The following is a 19359-nucleotide window of genomic DNA, read 5'->3' as shown; positions in this document are numbered from 1 at the left end:
CCCAGAAACCCCAAGGCCCAGACTGGCCCAACTCATTCCAGGCGAAGAGGGAGGCTGTTCTTCATCTCCCAAACCAAAGGGCACCTGGCCCGCCCTTTCCAACACACTACAGACAACTGTCTCATCTCTTTCATGAAGCTGACAGGAACCTATGGAAAACCCAGCCTCCTGATTCCCTTCAAACTAGGCGGGATGCACCCAACTTTTTCCAAATCTGAGGGGCATTCGGCTCATCTCGCCCCAAACAGAGGAGGACCGTCTCCACTTTCATTCAAGCTGAGGGGCACCCATCCCACTTTTTCTCCAAAACTGAGGGGAACGTGTTCTATCTGCCCCCTCAAACTGACTCATCCCAATCTTTTCCCTGAAAACTGAAGGGCATCCTTCCCTCTTCCTCCCACAACTAAAGGGAACTGATCCCATCTCTTCCTTCAAACTGGGTGGAATCTACTCTCACTTCTTGCTCCAAATTGAAGGGACCCCTCTCACTGCTTTCCCTAAATGAGGAAACCATAAGCACTCATCCCCCAAATGGAAGGAATGAGGGCCATCTTGCCCCTCAACTGAGGGAGACCTGGCCGGCCACTATCTAAGGAAACTTCTGCCCCATCTGCCTTAACATCCTTCAGAGAGAACGCAGCCTCTCTACCCCCAGACCTAAGAAAGCCTTCCAGCCTTTTGCGCGTTCTCGAAGGCGGGGCGCGAGCTCGGCCTTTCCCGCCCTCCTAGCCAGTGAACTAACGGGATTCCCAGCGGGCCCTGTGAGTGGCTAGCGCCGGCCCCGCCTCCGGCAGTGGTTACCTCCACGCGCGCACTCGGGGACTAATCTTGGCCCCACCCCCTTCCTCGGCCCCGCGTCCGTCTGGCCCCGCCCCTCCAGCCGCGTCCGGTCCGGCCCGGCCCGAAGAGCGGAGCTATAGTGTGCTTGAGTAGAAGCTGCACTGGGGTCGGGACTCCGAGGCGCGCCGCGCGAGCCGGCCGCGGAGCCATGGCGGGCGGGGAAGATCGCGGGGACGAGGAGCCGGTATCAGTGGTGACCGTGAGGGTGCAGTACCTGGAAGACACCGACCCCTTCGCGTGTGCCAACTTCCCGGAGCCGCGCCGGGCCCCCACCTGCAGCCTGGACGGGGCGCTGCCCTTGGGCGCGCAGATACCCGCGCTGCACCGCCTGCTGGGAGCGCCGCTCAAGGTGAGGGGGGCCGGAGAAAGGTTGGGGCGATCGGGGGTTCAGGGTGGGCGCCATGAAAGCTGGTGGGAGGTGCCCCTCCTGAAGAGGCTGGAGCGAGTGTTCTCCTCCGGAAAAGTCTTGGGCTGGGGTCCCAGGGTCCACTCTGCCCCGCCTGCGGGGGAGTCCCCCCCTCTCAAGTTGAGGGGAAACTGAAGAGGGGTGCTAGGAACTTGTCGAGCACCTGGGGAGGTGCTCGAGTTCCACTCGCCGTCCGTCTGCCAGGGTGGCTTCCCTGGTCAGGATGACGGTAGCCGCTTGGGCCGTAGCGGACCCTGGAGGCGGAGCTGGGGAGGGACCAGCTTCCACCTGCTTCAGGTGAGGTGGGGGCGGGACCACGAGGAGGGGCGGGCCCGGGGCGGGCTACTAGAGGTGGCAGAGGTTTCCTGCGGTGTCAAGAAGCTGGATTGGGGCTTGACTCTGTAGGTCAATGGGAACTTGGGAGTGCCGGCCGAGGAGAGACTTCACGGGGTGAGGGGAGTCCCCGGGAAGCGGTCTGGCCCGGCATCCGCAGAGCGCAGGAGGCTGCACTGGTGGAAAAGCCCTTTGAGTCACCGCTCCCGCCCCTACCCCCGGACACTCGCCGCCCATCGGCCCGCGCCTGGAAGTGAGAGGGAAGGCCGGGCTAATTTTAAACCGCCGGCCTGCCCTACTTTGCTGCCGCCCCGAAGCCGACTTGTGCACAGTGCGGAAAGAGGCCCTTTTCCAGATGGCCAGCCTACCTCCTCTCCCCTCCCTCTCGCCGCCGTCAGCCCCCCGCAAGCAGCCCTTTCCGGCACGCTGTTTCCGGGCCAGGACTTTGGGAGGCGCACTACCACCCCCACAGGCTCCACACCAGCCCGGCCGCCTAGACTGCTGGGGAAGAGAACTGCTGGGGAAGAGAGAGAGTCGGGGTGGGTGCCCTCCCCTGCTCCCAGCCTCAGCTGGGCGCCGAGTTGCGTAAACTTGCCCCTTGGGCCCAGGGTCTCCCCTGGAATGTGCCCCGGGCCCCCAGCCCGCATTCCTCGCGCTGCGGCCAGCCCCGCCTCTGAGCGCTGGCGGGAGGGGTGGTGAGACTATTGGCCTGGGGGGTGGCGCGTGTCCAGGCCAGAACCCCGGCTTCAAGGCCATGGCTGGAAGAATGCAGCACACTGCTCACCGCCAGAGTTTTGACGCAGCCCCCGCTTGTCCTGCCCTATTCGGAGGGGCAAATTGAGGTGTGCCTGGAAGAAGCGTGTGCAGCTGGCGGCCACCTCCCATTCAGGATGGGGGCTGGGAAGACAGGAGTGCTGAACTAAGACTGGTTCCCGCTCCCAGGCTCCCAAAGTCCGGGTCCTGAAATAAGGGTGGAGCACTAGAGAAAATATGGTATTCCTCTTATCCTGCCACTCAAGGATTGGACCTAGCCCTGACACCACCCCTGCATTTTTTTTTTTTTTTTTTTAAGACGGATTCTGGCTGTGTCCCCCAGGCTGGAGTGCACTGGGGCTATCTTGGCTCACTGCAGCCTCCACCTCCCCGGTTCTAGCAATTCTCGTACCTCAGCCTTCCAAGTAGCTGGGATTACAGGTGTGTACCACCACACCCAGCTAATTTTTGCATTTTTAGTAGAGACAGGGTTTCTCCATGTTGGCCAGCCTGGTCACAAACTCCTGACGGTGATCTGCCTACCTCAGCCTCCCAAAGTGCTGGGATTACAGACTTGAGCCATGGTGCCCAGCCCCTTGACACCCCTCTTCCCAACTGGGGGCAAGCCTGGTAGGTCAGCTGCAAGAAAGAGGCTCAGAACCACCCCTTCTATCTCCCTCTCATGGGACCCCTGTCCCCACCCAACCCCACCAGGTGCTCTGCCCTGTGTTCCCTGCTCCTTAACTGAAGACACTACTGAGCTCTCGTGGAGAATATAAGTTCCTCATCCCCGGTGCAGTCCTTCCTGGTCTCCCCGATTTAATGTTCTCCCACCTGGAGCACCTGAGGACTGCCTCCCCTCCCCCACAGGGATAAGGAGGCGGCACACTAGGTTACCACAAATGCCAGAAGCCAGGACTCCCTGGGGCTAGCAACTCTGCCAGGAATGGTCAGATGCACTGTGATGTGCTCAACCCAAATATAAACTGTGACCACAGCCCCAGAATAGAAGGCTGGAGGAAGAGGGGCTGAGAATAGGGCAGGGGCAGGGACATCAGAGAGCTGAGCAAGGGGGAGCAGGGCTCCTCCTTGCAGGAAATGTCAACAGCTTGTTCCTCCCGTAGTCCTGTAAGTGGGTGCCCCAGAGTCACAGACATGACTCAGGCCTGTCTTGCTGACCCTCTAGAGGGGAGAGGTGGCCCAGAAACTGGGGCGTCCCTGTCCCAAGCTGTAGGGCAGAAATAAGAGGAAGGGGTTCTCTACTCATTGCTTTGTCCTATGTACAGTTGTCCAGCAGAGGACAGGACACAGCCAAGTGGCCTCTGTCCTCCTCTGGGTACTGGCCCTGATCATCCCAGCAGATGAGCCCCGTCCCTGGGGATGTACAGAGGCCAGTCTGCTTTCTCCCTGGGGCTCCACCCACACACCCCATTGGGCAGAGCCTAACCCCTAGAGTTCCCTTGGGGGCTTCCTTTTTAAAGAGCTTTCAGATCTCAGAAACCCTTGCTCATTTCCTCCTAGTCTAGGAGGAAGCTCCTGGCCACAGCCTCTGACTCATCTCCTGGCCCTGGTTGGTGGAAGGGAGCCTGACAGTGCATTGGGCCAGGCCTAGTGTCCCTGGGGGAACTCAGGAGCGCCTTCCACCCCTCCAAAATATTCCCCCAGCTCAGGGACCTGCCTTTGCCCCAGGGGAGAATGTGTCCCTCTGGCCTTGCATCTCATCTCCTAATCTAGAGCTTCCCAGTTCTACCTTCCCTCTGGGAAGTGTCTCAGGAGCCTCTCCCTGATACCCAAGGTCCTACCACACCTGGTATAGCACCGACTTCTCCCTGAACTCCAGGTAGGGGGACCTGGGGTGCTTCTCTGACCCTGCTGCGAAGGCCAGGAAAGCCCTCTCCTCCTGGCAGTGGAGATAGCCCTATAAATCTGGTCATTACTAGCAACTTTGTTTCCCTAGCTATGGCTAAAAATAAGTAGGACAGGGGTGGCACTGTCCTGGAATGTTTCCTGACCCTATCCCAACCCACTCTAGCCTTTTTACATCTCAGGAGCCTTTGGGAGATTGTAGAAAATTGAGGTGTGGGCATGAGTCCTGGTCTCCTAGCCTCCCCTGGGGCTGGTCTATCCAATCTGCTGGTCATTCTGGAACAGAGTGGCTGAGCTGCAGCCTGGTGAGGGACCCTGACACCTAGGTTCTGGCAGAGGTAGATACTATTATCCTAGCTTGTATGGGGTGCGTGTGTCTTGGTGTTCCCTTACTGGAACTGGGAAGACCAGTTTGGGGTATTTGCAGAGTCCAGAAAACTAAGAGGATGTCTTCAGCTCTTGGCAATCGTGCTGGCCGCAGCCCTCACTCCACCTCCCCTCTAAGGTTCCTTGGAGCATTTCCAGGGCCCATCTGCCCAAGATTTGGTCAATTAGCCCTGGCTCCTGGCTGTGCACCCTGGGGCAATGCACTCATTTTCTGATTCTTGGTTTCCCTATCTGTAAAAGGATTATTGGTAGAATCAAATGAAATATGTGGCTCAGGCTGGGCATGGTGGCTCATGCCTGTCATCTCAGCACTTTGGGAAGCCAAGGCCAGAGGATTGCTTGAGGCCAGGAGTTCAAGAACAGTGGGTGATATAGCAAGACCCTATTTCTATTAAATTAAAAAAAAAAAAAAGAAAGAAAGAAAGAGGCAGCCCGGTGCCTGGCACAGAGGAAGCATAACAAAAGATAATAAAAGTGGATTTCCTTCCCCAAGGCCCATCCTTGTCATCTCATTCAGGAAGTCACACTCTAGTTGGAGACCCATGATAACAGGAAAGGAGGGTCTTCAGAACACAGGGTCCTGTGTTTATAGGAAAGGAGACAAAAGAGGCAATTAACCAATTATTTTCTAAAACAGAAGCCCTTCAGCCTATAATCCCGCCTCTTTTCCATCTTCCCTGTACCCTGCTCTGGTATGTTCAGTCTTACCTGATTACACTGTTATTAAAAATATTGGGTAAGACAGTCCAAAGAAACAAGGGAGAAAAAAATACATATATATATAAAAAATATATAATAGATATATGCAACAGATGTGTATATATAACAGATATATAGCTATATATAGATATAAATTATTGATATCTATAGACATCTATCTATGTATTATAGATCTATATCTATATATTATATATAGATAGATAGATATCTAGAAAGAGACAGAGAAGTAGACACCATAGTCCCCTGAGCTTGACCCTGCATATAAAACCATATATAACCAGTTGGTTTTGGGTGCTCAGAAAAGCCTGAGCCTCAAGAGTCAAGAGAATAGTGGGCTGGAGGCCAAAGTGAGAAGCTGAGCCTGGGAGAATGGGGGAAAGACTCCACCCCAAGACAGAGACCACAGAAGTGAGGAAGACAAGAGCCAGGCAGGTGTCAGGGATGTGGGCCCATACTACATGCTGACCTTAAGCCCTGTCAGCAAGGACCAGGGTTTGGGCTTATTCAGGCCTGGCCCAGCCACAGGGTGTGAGAAACAAGACCCAGAGGTTTGGCTCTCTCAGAAGGGTGACCTCAGGAAGGGGCCAGGGGTGTGAGGGACAAGTGCTATCCTGCTGGCAGGAAGTCTCCTGCTCTTTGCTGCTTGCCTGACTCTAGCCTACCACCCCACACTTCCACCCAGGACAGACAGCTGGGTGTGGGGAAACACTGTCCTGGAAGGCACTGGACTGCCTGTTTTCCAGGACCTCCCCAGAAATAGGACCCTAGCAGGACTGGACAGGCAAAGTGGCTAAGGAGGACATTGCCACCACAGCGAAGGGACAGGGTTGAACCTGCTCAGCTGAGGAGACTAGAGAATGTGGACCGTTGGCCAGGCACGGTGGCTCACACCTGTAATCCCAGCACTTTGGGAGGCAGAAGCGAGCAGATCACTTGAAGTTAGGAGTTCAAGACCAGCCTGGATGACATGCTGAAACCCCATCTCTACTAAAATTACAAAAATTAGCCAGGCATGGTGGTGCATGCCTGTAATCCCAGCTACTCGGGAGGCTGAGGTAGGAGAATCGCTTGAACCCAGGAGGCGGAGCTTGCAGTGAGCCGAGATTGTGCCACTGCACTCCAGCCTGGGAGACACAGCAAGACTCCGTATCTAAAAAAAAAAAAAAGGTGGACCATTTAACCTTCAGGACCCTGCCCCAGATGGATGCAGGTGTCCTAGAAGGAGAGGGACATTCTCTGCTCCCTTGGGATTACAGTATGCAAGGAGGCAGGACAGCGTGGTGGGCCTGACCTTTCTGGGGCTGTGCTGCTTCGGCCTGTGTTGGCCAGTGCATACCCGATCTTATACCTGGGTGTGTAAGCAGTTACCAGGTGTAACATGTTTTCCCTTCCCGTTTATCTTTATAGCACTCTGCCCCTCCCCTTTCTTAGCCCCCATGGAAGTTGTGATTCCACATTCATGAGCTTTTTCTGACTCAAATCTGTCTGTCTGCCCATCTGCCCCACTGGGCTGGAAGGGAAGGCAGAGGCAGTGTCTGATTCCTCCTAGGTCCTCTGCATCTAAAACCAGCCTGGTCATGAATGTTCAAATGAATGAGATGTTCTATATGTGTGTGATTCGAGGGGATCCCTGACGGGGGTGACTCTGGGGTAGATGTGTTCTTCTAGGGTCCCAGAATCTTCCAGGCCAAGGGAAGGAGATGTGGCTGTGCCTGAATGGGGGTGGGGTGGTAGGCTGCTGAGTCACCATGTGGGAAGAGATCAGGAAGAATGTGGGCTGCCCTCAGCTGAGCTGGCCCTGGACAAGATACCCCAGCCCTCGGGCCTTGCTGCCCCTTCTCAGGCCTGTTCCCAGTAGGCCCTGGAGAAGATGACTCTGCTCCCAGGGAGGGGAAAGCAGCCAGGCCCGCCCAAGGCACCCTGGGGAGGGCAGGCAGCCAGGCAGGAAGTGGGACAGAGAACAGGCTGGAGTGTTTGTCCTATGTCCCAGGTCCCAGGCGGGTGGGGGAAGGGGGTCACCCAAGGGCCCCACATGTTAAACTGTGGGGAAAGAGCCAGGTCAGGCTCTAAGGCAGGAGCAAGGGGTGCTAAACAGAGGCGGGGGCTGGGGCAGGAACTGGACTCCCTTTTTCTCCAGGGGACCAAGGCCAGTTGGAAGCCCTTGGGCGGGGTCCAGAAGAGGGCAGGGCTGACCAAACAGCAGGACAAATGTTGGAATTGACATTGCCTAGTAAGATGGAGACTGGAAGACCCCCTGCCTCTCCAGAGGTGGGCTCTCCCTGACCAAGGCATCTCAAGGGCCAGAGCCACTTAAGTCAAGGGGACTTTGCTGAACCTGCATGCCTGCACTGTGCAATGGGGGGAGGTGTCTGGGAGAGGCAGAGTGCCACCCTCTGACACACGGGAGTCACCTCCCTCAGGTTTCTCTACAGGCACTTCTCAGGGGGCTAAGTGCCATGCCCTGTGGTGGGGGAGGAGAGCCCGGGGAGGGAAACATGGACACGTGGATGGAGCATGTGCCTGCTTGTTACAAAGGCAGGCTTTGGGGTCCTACTGTAGACTGAGTCAGATTCTAAAGTGTTTTGTTTCATTTTGTTTTTTGAGATGGAGTCTCGCTCTGTCTCCCAGGCTGGAGTGCAATGGCATAATCTCGGCTCACTGCAACCTCTGCCTCCTGGATTCAAGCGATTCTCCTGCTTCAGCCTCCCCAGTAGCTGGGATTACACAGCCATCTTGCCTGGCTAATTTTTGTATTTTTGTAGAGACAGGGTTTCACTATGTTGGCCAGGCTGGTCTCGAACTCCTGACCTCAGGCGATCCACCCTCCTTGGCCTCCCAAAGTGCTGAGATTACAGGCGTGAGTCACCACGCCTGGCCTAAAGTTAGTTTTTTAATAGGCCCCTCGGGTGTCTCTGAGGTCCAGCTAGGACCATTGTAATTGTAGCCCGCCTTGGGGGAGGGCAAAGACCCTGAAATCTGGTGGACTGGGAAGTCTATGGATCAGACACTGTCTTCACCCTCTTACTCACTGAGACACACGCACACACAGACACACTCTCCCAGGTGGGTTTGCGCCTCCCAGCCATCTTAACACTTTCTCTCTGGGGCTTCTTTGTGACTACAGCTTATCACCCCACAGGGCTGTGAGCTTTCTGGAAGGCAGGAACTTCCTCCCATCTTCTCTCCATTCCCCTTCCTCATCTGTGTTTATTAGCTCAACAAGTCCTAGTGAGTGCTTACTGTGTGTCGGGTGCTATGCCAGGCTCTACAGATAAAGCAGGGAGCAAGACAGACGGAGTGCGTGAACCCAGAGAATGAAGCTAGAGGAGGAGACCAGTGGCTCAGATATTAGAATGCTGTGTGGAAGGTCTCGGAGGGGAGCATACATACAGGGTGGAGTGGGTTGCATAGCAACCTAAAGAATAGGTAGGTGTCAGCCAAGAGAGGAGATGGTACAAACAAAGGCCAAGAAAGCCTGGTGCCTGACACAGATGGGCTTTGCACATAGTAGGCGCTTGAGAAGCAAATGCTGAAGGAATGCACAGCGTAGTGCAGACCCTGTGTCTCTCTGCCACCCCCCAAGTGGTAGGTAAGAGGTCAGGGGTCTTCATACATTTCCCTGCCACCTCTTCCTCAGTCTCACAGCTGTTCCTTTTGCCCCCAGTTGGAGGATTGTGCTCTGCAAGTGTCTCCCTCTGGATACTACCTGGACCCTGAGCTGTCCCTGGAAGAGCAGCGGGAGATGCTGGAGGGCTTCTATGAAGAGATCAGGTCAGAACTGATGGGGCCAGGGAGGCAAGGTTACCCCCACCCTTGCCAGGGGCTGGCTCAAATGTCAGCAGCTGAGACACTCGATCACTAGCCTGGGCCATGGGTCACCTCCTGCCCCAGGGAAGTGTGCCAAGAGAATTCTAAAGCCTAGCCAGTGTTACCTGCTGCCCAAGGTGGGAGTCAGGGGCTCTCCCACATACCTGAGATACCTGTGTTTGCACCAACCCTCTTGTCTGACCAACCCTTGGGTCCTTGGAGGAGCAGCTGGGAGGAACAAGCTGGGCTGGGGCTGGCATGGGGAGGTCTTTGGCTCCCTTGGCTTGTGGGGAGGGATGCTGAGGGATGAGCTGGGAGCTGCTGACGGAGATCCTTGATTTCAGCAAAGGGCGGAAGCCCACACTGATCCTTCGGACCCAGCTCTCTGTGAGGGTCAACGCTATCTTGGGTGAGTGTGTGAGGGCATCCGTGTCCAGCGGCACCTCCTCCCCATAGCCCAGTTGGCTCACTTTCAGGCCTGTGCTGAACAGTGGGCAAAGTATGTTTAGCTGGATGTGCTCTCCCTCTCCCTATCCTGACCTCTCCTTCCAGGGCCAGGGTGGGAGTGGAGGGGGATTCAAGAATGTTAGAACAAGGCCGGGCGCGGTGGCTCACACCTGTAATCCCAGCACTTTGGGAGGCCGAGGTAGGTGGATCACGAGGTCAGGAGATTGAGACCATCCTGGCTAACACGGTGAAACCCCATCTCTACTAAAAATAAAAAAAATTAGCCGGGCGTGGTGGCGGGCACCTGTAGTCCCAGCTACTTGGGAGGCTGAGGCAAGAGAATGCCGTGAACCCGGGAGGCGGAGCTTGCAGTGAGCTGAGATGGTGCCACTGCACTCCAGCCTGGGCAACAGAGCAAGACTCCATCTCAAAAAAAAAAAGAATGTTAGAACAGACTGGGCGTGGTAGCTCATGCCTGCAATACCAGTGTTTTGAGAGGTCAAGGTGGGAGAATTGCTTGAGGCTAGGAGTTTGAGGCTGCAGTGAGCTATGACTGTGCCACTGCACTCCACACTCCACCTGAGTGACAGAGTGAGACCTGTCTCTTAGACCAAAAAAAAGAAAATTATATATATATATTAGACTATTCTTTGGTGGAGAGTTGTGGTTGTATCCAAGTAGAGGAAGACAGTGAGTCTGTGTCCCATTGACGGTTTCATACCCTACCTTTTGCAGAAAAGCTGTATGGCTCCAGTGGCCCTGAGCTCCGCCGCTCCCTCTTCTCATTGAAGCAGATCTTCCAGGTGAGGCCTCGCAGTGGGCTGGGAGTAAGTGTGTAGCCCAAGCCTCCCTAAACTCCCCCATGGTGCCTCCAGGAGGACAAAGACCTCGTGCCTGAATTCGTGCATTCGGAGGGGCTGAGCTGCCTGATTCGTGTGGGTGCTGCTGCCGACCACAACTACCAGAGCTACATCCTTAGAGGTCAGCCCCTCCCCTCCCCCATGACCCCTGCTCCAGCGACCCTCGCTGACTCTGCCCATCCCTGTGTCCCCAGCGCTCGGCCAGCTGATGCTCTTTGTGGATGGAATGCTGGGGGTGGTGGCCCACAGTGAGACTATTCAGTGGCTGTACACATTGTGTGCCAGCCTGGTAAGTGGCTCTCCACCCAGCCTTATACCCTTTGCCTAGTGCTTCTCTCTGGGCCTCAGTTTCCCGTTCTGCAAAGTGGGCTGGAAGGGAGTGAATCTAAGCCTCTCTTAAGCCTAGAAGGCACTTCAGTGCCTGGGCCTGAAGCCAGGGTCATTCTGCCTAGATTCTCTCTGGGTCCAGCCCCAGCAGCCCTTCCCCTTCCCCAGCAACAGCTGGCACAGGTCTGGCCTAAGCCCCACTCATATGTGCTGACCTCTCCCCTCAGTCCCGCTTGGTGGTGAAGACAGCCCTGAAGCTGCTGTTGGTGTTTGTAGAATACTCCGAAAACAACGCACCGCTGTTCATCTGTGCAGTGAACTCTGTGGCCAGCGCCACCGGTCAGAGACTGTCCCTTCTCCCCCACCACTCAGAGCCCTCTCTCCTACCCATCCCCCCATGACTGCTCCACTTTCTGTGTGGCAGGCGCTCCTCCCTGGGCCAATCTGGTATCCATCCTGGAGGAGAAGAATGGCACTGACCCTGAGTTGTTGGTGTACACGGTCACCCTCATCAACAAGGTCTGGCCAAGGACTGGGTACCAGCTCTGGGATGCTCAGGCTCCTGACCTCCCCACCAACCTCAGCCTTGCCTTCTTATCCCTGCCCTCCAGACGCTGGCGGCGCTCCCGGACCAGGACTCCTTCTACGATGTGACAGATGCACTGGAGCAGCAGGGCATGGAAGCGCTGGTCCAGCGCCACCTGGGCACTGCAGGCACTGACGTTGACCTGCGCACGCAACTTGTGCTCTACGAGGTGGGCCAGGCCCTACGCTCTGAGGGGGATTGGAAGGAAGGAAGAGAGAAGCGCTGTCCCCAGCGCCCCACCCCACCTGCATGCATGTTAACCACTTTCTTACATCCTGGTGCACCTCTGCTAGAATGCCCTGAAATTGGAGGATGGAGACATCGAAGAAGCCCCAGGCGGCGGTGGGCGGCGGGAACGACGAAAGCCTTCTTCTGAGGAGGGCAAGAGGAGCCGCCGTTCGCTGGAAGGCGGGGGCTGCCCCGCGCGTGCCCTGGAACCTGGGTAAGTACGAGCCTCCGTAGATGGTGAAGGGTGGATCTACTAGCCAAGGCTCTGTGAGCTGTCAAGCCCTGACCCCAAACCCCTCAGGCCGCGCCCCACAGACAGCCCCACCTCCCCCACTGGCCCTGCCCTACCGACAGGCCCCACCCCCAGCCCCGCAGGCCCCACCCCACTGACAGCCCCCGCCTCCAGCTTCTCAGGCCCCAACCCACTGACAGCCCCTGCCTTCAGCCCCACAGGCCCCGCCTCACCGGTAGGCCTCACCTCTTCCACCAGCCCTGCCCCGCTGACAGGCCCCACCTCCAGCCCTGTGGGCCCTCCCTCCGGCCTCCGAGCTTCAGTGAACCTTTTTCCTACCATCTCTGTGGCACCCTCAGCTGACACCTCCAGCGAGAGGAGCATCTACAAGTAAGCAGGGAGACAGAAGTCACCCTGGAGTCCTCTCTCCCACTGTCCCTCCGCTTTGCGCCCCTCCATGGGCACTCAGCCTCCTCTGCCCAAACGCGTGCTTTCTCTCTCTTTCCAGACTTCACCAAACTGCTCCCGCTTGGTAAGTGACTGCCAGCGGGTGGGGTTAGGCTCTGACTAGATCTCCTCCTCCTGTGGTCTCCTCTCCTCCGACATTCTGCCTGTCTTTGCCTCTTGTCATGTCTCCCACCCCCATCTGTCACTCCCTTGTTCTGCTGCCTCCATCTCTTCTGGCACCCTGTCCTGCTCCATGTCAGTCTCTCCCCTCCACTTCTAGTTTCCTCGTGTCATGCCTTGCCCCGCTTCCCACTGTGGCTGGGAAGGAACCCCAATATCACTGCCCAGCTCTGTGTGGGTATGAGCAACCACGGAGCTGGCACCACAGTTACCATCTCTTCTCTCATCCTCCCTACCCAGGGCCCCTGAGAGCCCACCTGTCCCCCAATCCCCTCCTGGGCAGGCCAGTTTGGAGTAAGTACAGAGGCCGGCCTGCCATGTGCTCAGGGCTTCAGCATTGCTTCCCCCAGCAGGGGTTCCACGTGCCTGATGCAACCAAAGCTGGGGAACTCAGGCCTATCCTCTTCCAGACATATGCCCCCTCGGTAACCTAAAGGCTAAGCACTGGGAACAAATTCACTGGGGTCACAGTGGTCCCTGTGCTTCAATAGCAACACCTTAGCAGCCAGAGATGGGGATGTGGACGCCCAACCTGGGGCTCATTCTGCCATGTCCTCAGCTCAGGACCGAGGAGGGAGGGGACCTAGGGTGCTGTGTGGTGTAGGGGTAGAGGGGTAACCTAAGGCTGAGGGAAAGGCAGGGACTGAGAGCCGACAGAGGAGGGGCCAGAAAAGAGACACTGGATTGCACCCATTATTTCAGCATAAACTGAGGGTTCACTGTTTACCACGTCCTTTTTTTTTTTTTTTTATGACACGGAGTCTTGCTCTGTCTCCAAGGCTGGAGTGCAGTGGTGTAATCTCAGCCCACTGCAACCTCTGCCTCCCAGGTTCAAGCAATTCTCCTGCCTCAGCCTCCCAAGTAGCTGGGATTATAGGCCTGCACCATGACACCTGGGTAATTTTTGTATTTTTAGTAGAGACAGGGTTTCACCATGTTGGCTAGGCTGGTCTCTAACTCCTGACTTCAAGTAATCCACCCACCTCTGCCTCCCAAAGTGCTGGGATTACAGGCGTGAGCCACCGCACCCTGTTTACCAGGCCCTTTCCTGGGCATAGGCTCCCAGAAGCTACCAGACATGCTAAGGGAGGGACAGCCTGATATGCCCATTGGGACAGCTATCCCCTTCCCCTGCTCTAAGAGTCCTTGTCTAGACTCAAGACACCAGCCTGGGCAACCTAGCAAGACCTCATCCCTACAAAGAAATTTTTAAAAATTTGGCTGGGTGCATCATTCACACCTGTAATCCCAGCTCTTCAGGAGGCTGAGGTGGGAGGATTGGTTGAGGCCAGGAATTCAAGGCCAGCCTGAACAACATAGCGAGACCCTGTCTCCTCAAAAAAATTTAAAAATTAGCTGGGTGTGGTGGCACATGTCTGTAGTCCCAACCACTTGGGAGGTTGAGGGTCAAGCCCAGGAGATTGAGGCTGCAGTGAGCTATGATCACACCACTGTACTCCAGCCTGGGTGACTGACAGACCCTGTCTCTAAAAAACAAACAAACAAAAAATCAGGACAGTGAACATGAACGAGGTTGCAATTTAGATGTTAAGTAGAACTTCTCCCTGTATTTTCACCTGGGAATGCAGGGTTGGTAGTAATCCTCCCCAGATGTGGAGGACTGAAGAGGGGCTGGCCTTGGTGGGCGCGGTTCTGGTCTGCTCAGTGCATGGACTGTTCCCCATGTGTCTGTGTGTGCCTGCAATTGGGGGTGGTGTCCAGGGGCTCAGCAAGGCATGTGTACCTGGGCTGGGGTGTGTCAGACACTGTCACTGACAAGCACCTTCCCTCAGAGCCCGGTTCCTGGAGAATGTGGCGGCAGCAGAAACAGAGAAGCAGGTTGCGCTGGCCCAGGGCCGGGCAGAGACATTGGCCGAGGCCATGCCCAGTGAGGCAGATGGACACCCAGGTGAGTAGGTGGGTGGGTAGGCAGAGCCTGCCTGTTGCTCTGTTGCCCCACAGGGGGCATGGCACTGACAGCTCCTTCCCTTTCTTTAGATGCCCGGCAACTCTGGGACTCCCCAGAGACAGCACCTGCACCCAGAACACCCCAGAGCCCTGCCCCCTGTGTCCTGCTCCGGGCCCAGCGAAGCCTTGAGCCAGAGCCCAAGGAGCCACTGATGCCAGCAAGCCCCAAGGCTGAGCCCATCTGGGAGCTCCCTACTCGTGCACCCAACCTCTCTATTGGGGACCTGGACTTTTCAGATCTAGGGGAGGAGGAAGACCAGGACATGCTGAATGTAGAGTCTGTGGAGGCTGGGAAAGAGGTCCCAGCTCCCGCACCCCCACTGCCCCTACTCTCGGGAGTCCCTCCACCTCCCCCACCTCCACCTCCCCCACCCATCAAAGGCCCGTTCCCACCACCTCCACCTCTACCTCTGGCTGCCCCTCTTCCCCATTCATTGCCTGACAGCTCAGCCCTCCCCACCAAGAGGAAGACGGTAAAACTTTTCTGGCGTGAGCTAAAGCTGGCTGGGGGCCATGGAGTCTCTGCAAGCCGCTTTGGGCCCTGCGCCACCCTCTGGGCTTCACTGGAGCCTGTCTCAGTGGACACAGCCCGGCTGGAACACCTCTTTGAGTCTCGTGCCAAAGAGGTGCTGCCCTCCAAGGTAAATCCACTCATCTGCAAGGCAGCCCCACTGGAGGTGGGAGGAAATCAGAGCTCAAGGATCTGACCTGTTGGAGCCAGTCACTCACTTCCCACATGGGGAAACTAAGACAAAGAAAGGAGTAGGGAATTGTCCAAGGTCTCCTAACAAGGGATCAGCAGTGCCCCAACTAGAATCTAAACTTGGCCAGGCATGGTGGCTCACGCCTGTAATCCGAGAGTTTGAGACCAGCCTGTGCAACATAGTGAGACCTTATCTCTACTAAAAGTTGGGCCGGGCGCAGTGGCTCATGCCTGTAATCCCAGGACTTTGGGAGGCCGAGGCAGGTGGATCATTTGAGTTCAGAAGTTTGACACCAGCTTGGTCAAACTGGCGAAACCCCATCTCTACTGAAAATAGAAAATTAGCCAGGCGTGGTGGTGGGCACCTGTAATCCCAGCTATTCGGGAGACTGAGGCAGGAGAATCACTTGAACCCGGGAGGTAGAGGTTGCAGTGAGTCGAGATCGCGCCATTGCACTCCAGCCTGGGGGACAAGAGCAAGACTTCGTCTCAAAGATAAATAAGTAAATAAAAATAAATAAATAAATAAATGTTTAAAAAAAAAAAAATTGGCCGGGCATGGTGGCTCACCCCTGTAATCCCAGCACTTTGGGAGGCCAAGGCAGGCAGATCACTTGAGACCAGGAGTTTGAGACCAGCCTGGCCAACATGGTGAAACCCTGTCTCTACTGAAAATATGAAAATTAGCTGGGTGTGGTGGCTCATGCCTGCAATGCCAGCTACTTGGGAGGCTGAGGCAGGAGAATTGCTTGAACCTGGGAGGCGGAAAAACAAAAAGTTAAAAAAAAAAAAAAAGTTGGTTATGGTGGTACACACCTGTAATCCCAGCTACTTGAGGGGCTGAGGCAGGAAGATCCCAGAAGATAAGCTGCAGTGGGCTATGATGGCACCACTGCACTCCAGCCTGGGTGGTAGAGCGAGGTCCTGTCTCAAAAGAATCTAAGCTCATCCCTATGCCTTACACATCCCAGGTTGCCAGTTTGTCAGTTGTGGGATCATTTGGCAATCTAGAGGAGGACCTTGCAGTGCCCTCTTAGATTGCTGTCCCAGCTAGTCCCTTCCTTCTTTTTTTTTATTTTTTTTTTTGAGATGGAGTCTTGCTCAGTCGCCCAGGCTGGAGTGCAGTGGTATGATCTCAGCTCACAGCTCACTGCAAGCTCCGCCTCCTGGGTTCACGCCATTCTCCTGCCTCAGCCTCCCGAGTAGCTGGGATTACAGGCACCAGCCACTATGCCCGGCTGATTTTTTTTGTATTTTTAGTAGAGATGGGGTTTCACCATGTTAGCCAGAATGGTCTCCATCTCCTGACCTCATGATCCAACTGCCTTGGCCTCCCAAAGTGCTGGGATTACAGGCGTGAGCCACTGCGCCCGGCCCCCTTCCTCAGTCTTACACTGCCCTTCCCCCAACCATGCAGAAAGCTGGTGAGGGCCGCCGGACAATGACCACAGTACTGGATCCCAAACGCAGCAATGCCATCAACATCGGCCTAACCACACTGCCACCTGTGCATGTCATTAAGGCTGCCCTGCTCAACTTTGATGAGTTTGCTGTCAGCAAGGATGGCATAGAGGTGGGGTCACCCAGCTATGGGTGTGGGAGGGAGGTCTGGCCTTCTCCTTTGGTAGGTGGGCATTTCCTGTCCCTCTAGTGGTGGGCATGGGCTTGGCCTTTCTGCAGGGCAGTCCCCAGACTCTGGGGCCTCCCCTAGATGACTGAGGGACAGGTCAAGACCAATGCCTGAGGCCTCAGGCCTGCACTGAGTGGGGCATGTCAGGCTCTGGCTACATCCTCAGAAGCTACTGACCATGATGCCCACGGAGGAAGAGCAGCAGAAGATTGAGGAAGCCCAGCTGGCCAACCCTGACATACCCCTGGGCCCAGCCGAGAACTTCCTGATGACTCTTGCCTCCATTGGCGGCCTCGCTGCTCGTCTACAACTCTGGGCCTTCAAGCTGGACTATGACAGCATGGAACGGGTACCTGGGTCTTGGAGTGGGACAGACAGTAGGGACAGGTAAGTATCATGACCACGTAGTCTAAGAGTCCCTGGTCTCCCATACCAGGAAATTGCTGAGCCACTGTTTGACCTGAAAGTGGGTATGGAACAGCTGGTACAGAATGCCACCTTCCGCTGCATCCTGGCTACCCTCCTAGCTGTGGGCAACTTCCTCAATGGCTCCCAGGTGAGTGAGAATACATGGGGACTAGGGGGAGTCAGGGTTCTGGAGCCAACCAGGCCCAGGCTCAGAAAGGGTCCTTTCAGAGCAGCGGCTTTGAGCTGAGCTACCTGGAGAAGGTGTCAGAGGTGAAAGACACGGTGCGCCGACAGTCACTGCTACACCATCTCTGCTCCCTAGTGCTCCAGACTCGGCCTGAGTCCTCCGACCTCTATTCAGAAATCCCTGCCCTGACCCGCTGTGCCAAGGTTAGCACCTGCCAGAATCAACCAAGGCTGGACGAGGCATGAGAAGCGCTGCTTCCTGGGCCTGGCTCCTCTCTCTTCTCCCTATCTGGGCTGCTATGCCAGGGCTTCCTCCAGCCACCTGGGTGTGAGCTATGCCTTCTGCCAGAAATGCTCTTTCCTCTATTGGCCTGGCCACACCTACCCAGTCTTTGGGTCTGTTGAACTGCCACTTCCCCCAATAAACCTTCTGTTCCTCATTCAAATCAAATGGACTTGTGTCTCTTGCACTAGTCTATGAGCTTTTGAATGTCTGTGTCCTCAGGGCCCAAGCTGGCCAGTCTGGCTCAGAGGCAGCCTCAGGCCGTGTCTTATCTACAGGGTGTTGGGGGACAGTATGTACACCCCCTTGCTTTCTCAGGTGGACTTTGAACAGCTGACTGAGAACCTGGGGCAGCTGGAGCGCCGGAGCTGGGCAGCTGAGGAGAGCCTGCGGAGCTTGGCCAAGCATGAGCTCGCCCTAGCCCTGCGTGCCCGCCTCACCCACTTCCTGGCCCAGCGTGCCCGCCGTGTTGCCATGCTGAGGATAGTGCACCGCCGTGTCTGTAATAGGTAGGGGCATGGACCCAAGAGAGGCAGGACGGCCACCACCCTCCCTCAGACAACAAGCAGGACTCACCGTCCCTCCCCACTCTGACCTGCCTAGGTTCCATGCCTTCCTGCTTTACCTGGGCTACACCCCGCAGGCGGCCCGTGAAGTTCGCATCACGCAGTTCTGCCACACACTGCGGGAATTTGCGCTTGAGTATCGGACTTGCCGGGAACGAGTACTACAGCAGCAGCAGAAGCGGGCCACATACCGTGAGCGTAACAAGACCCGGGGACGCATGATCACTGAGGTGGGTGCCCTTCCAGGTCTTAGTCTTCACTGCCACCTCCTTGGTTTCCTTCACTCCTCCCAGCTCACCCTTCTTCTTTCTTCAGACAGAGAAGTTCTCAGGTGTGGCTGGGGAAGCCCCCAATAACCCCTCTGTCCCAGTAGCAGTGAGCAGTGGGCCAGGCCGGGGAGATGCTGACAGTCATGCTAGTATGAAGAGTCTGCTGACCAGCAGGCCTGAGGACACCACACACAATCGCCGCAGCAGAGGTGAGGCTCATAGCTGCTGTGGGGAATGGGCTCCAGGGCCACCTTGGCCTGACCTTCCTATCTGGCCTCCCTCAGGCATGGTCCAGAGCAGCTCCCCAGTCATGCCCACCGTGGGGCCCTCCACTGTACCCCCAGAAGAACCCCCAGGCTCCAGTTTACCCAGTGATACATCAGATGAGATCATGGACCTTCTGGTGCAGTCAGTGACCAAGAGCAGTCCTCGTGCCTTAGCTGCTAGGGAACGCAAGCGTTCCCGCGGCAACCGCAAGTCTTGTAAGTAACCCCCCACAACCCCGCTGCCCACCTGAACCCCATCAACTCCCTCCAACCCTATTGTGTCCCTGCAGTGAGACGGACGTTAAAGAGTGGGCTCGGAGATGACCTGGTGCAGGCACTGGGACTAAGCAAGGGTCCTGGCCTGGAGGTGTGAAGGTGCTGCATCCCGGAAATCTATCTGGACCCTGGACTGCAGTGCAAGAGATGATAGAATGAGGAAGGCCCAGAGCAGAATTCTGGCCCCAGAACTCTGTGCCCAGGAGCCATGCCTTAAGCAGTATTAGCTGTGTGTGTGTGCATGTAAGTGTGTGTGTGTACGTGCATGTGCATGTGTGTGAGCTCCTTGAACTCACAGAGCAAAATAAAATTTTCTTAGCTAATCCAAGGCTTTCTCTTCTTTCAGGGTCCCCACTAGGCTGGGTCTGTAGCAGGAGGGAAATCC

General features: G+C 56.2%; 1 protein-coding gene across 2 annotated transcripts; it reads left to right on the top strand.

Annotated features, from left to right (window-relative positions):
* Positions 1-866: 866 nt before the first annotated feature.
* Positions 867-19302, top strand: FHOD1 (formin homology 2 domain containing 1). 2 transcript variants are annotated; one of them, XM_011996682.1, is made up of 24 exons: positions 867-1189; positions 8970-9076; positions 9457-9521; positions 10295-10362; positions 10435-10540; positions 10614-10708; positions 10974-11085; positions 11171-11265; positions 11358-11501; positions 11626-11774; positions 12006-12182; positions 12301-12324; positions 12660-12713; positions 14213-14328; positions 14418-15028; positions 16508-16663; positions 16887-17069; positions 17157-17276; positions 17357-17518; positions 17916-18106; positions 18201-18393; positions 18479-18641; positions 18717-18914; positions 18989-19302. In XM_011996682.1, the coding sequence occupies exons 1-24, from the start codon at positions 989-991 to the stop codon at positions 19069-19071; spliced, it is 3573 nt and encodes a 1190-aa protein (XP_011852072.1). In that variant the 5' UTR covers positions 867-988; the 3' UTR covers positions 19072-19302. The 2 variants fall into 2 exon arrangements, with proteins under 2 accessions (XP_011852072.1, XP_011852073.1); XM_011996683.1 differs by lacking the exons at positions 12301-12324; positions 12660-12713.
* The last annotated feature ends 57 nt before the right edge of the window (positions 19303-19359 follow it).

Source organism: Mandrillus leucophaeus, unplaced genomic scaffold (genome assembly GCF_000951045.1).
Source record: "Mandrillus leucophaeus isolate KB7577 unplaced genomic scaffold, Mleu.le_1.0 Scaffold522, whole genome shotgun sequence".
Lineage (NCBI taxonomy): Eukaryota > Metazoa > Chordata > Mammalia > Primates > Cercopithecidae > Mandrillus > Mandrillus leucophaeus.
This window is presented reverse-complemented; position numbering and strand designations above follow the sequence as displayed.

What these genes read in the sequence shown, in the direction of transcription:
- FHOD1 (XM_011996682.1), top strand. Translation starts at nt 989, where the DNA reads ATGGCGGGCGGGGAAGATCGCGGGGACGAGGAGCCGGTATCAGTGGTG. An exon ending in GCGCGTGCCCTGGAACCTGG is followed by an intron (nt 11,775 to 12,005) that starts GTAAGTACGAGC and finishes CCCTGCCTTCAG; the next exon opens with CCCCACAGGCCCCGCCTCAC. An exon ending in AGCGAGAGGAGCATCTACAA is followed by an intron (nt 12,183 to 12,300) that starts GTAAGCAGGGAG and finishes CTCTCTTTCCAG; the next exon opens with ACTTCACCAAACTGCTCCCG.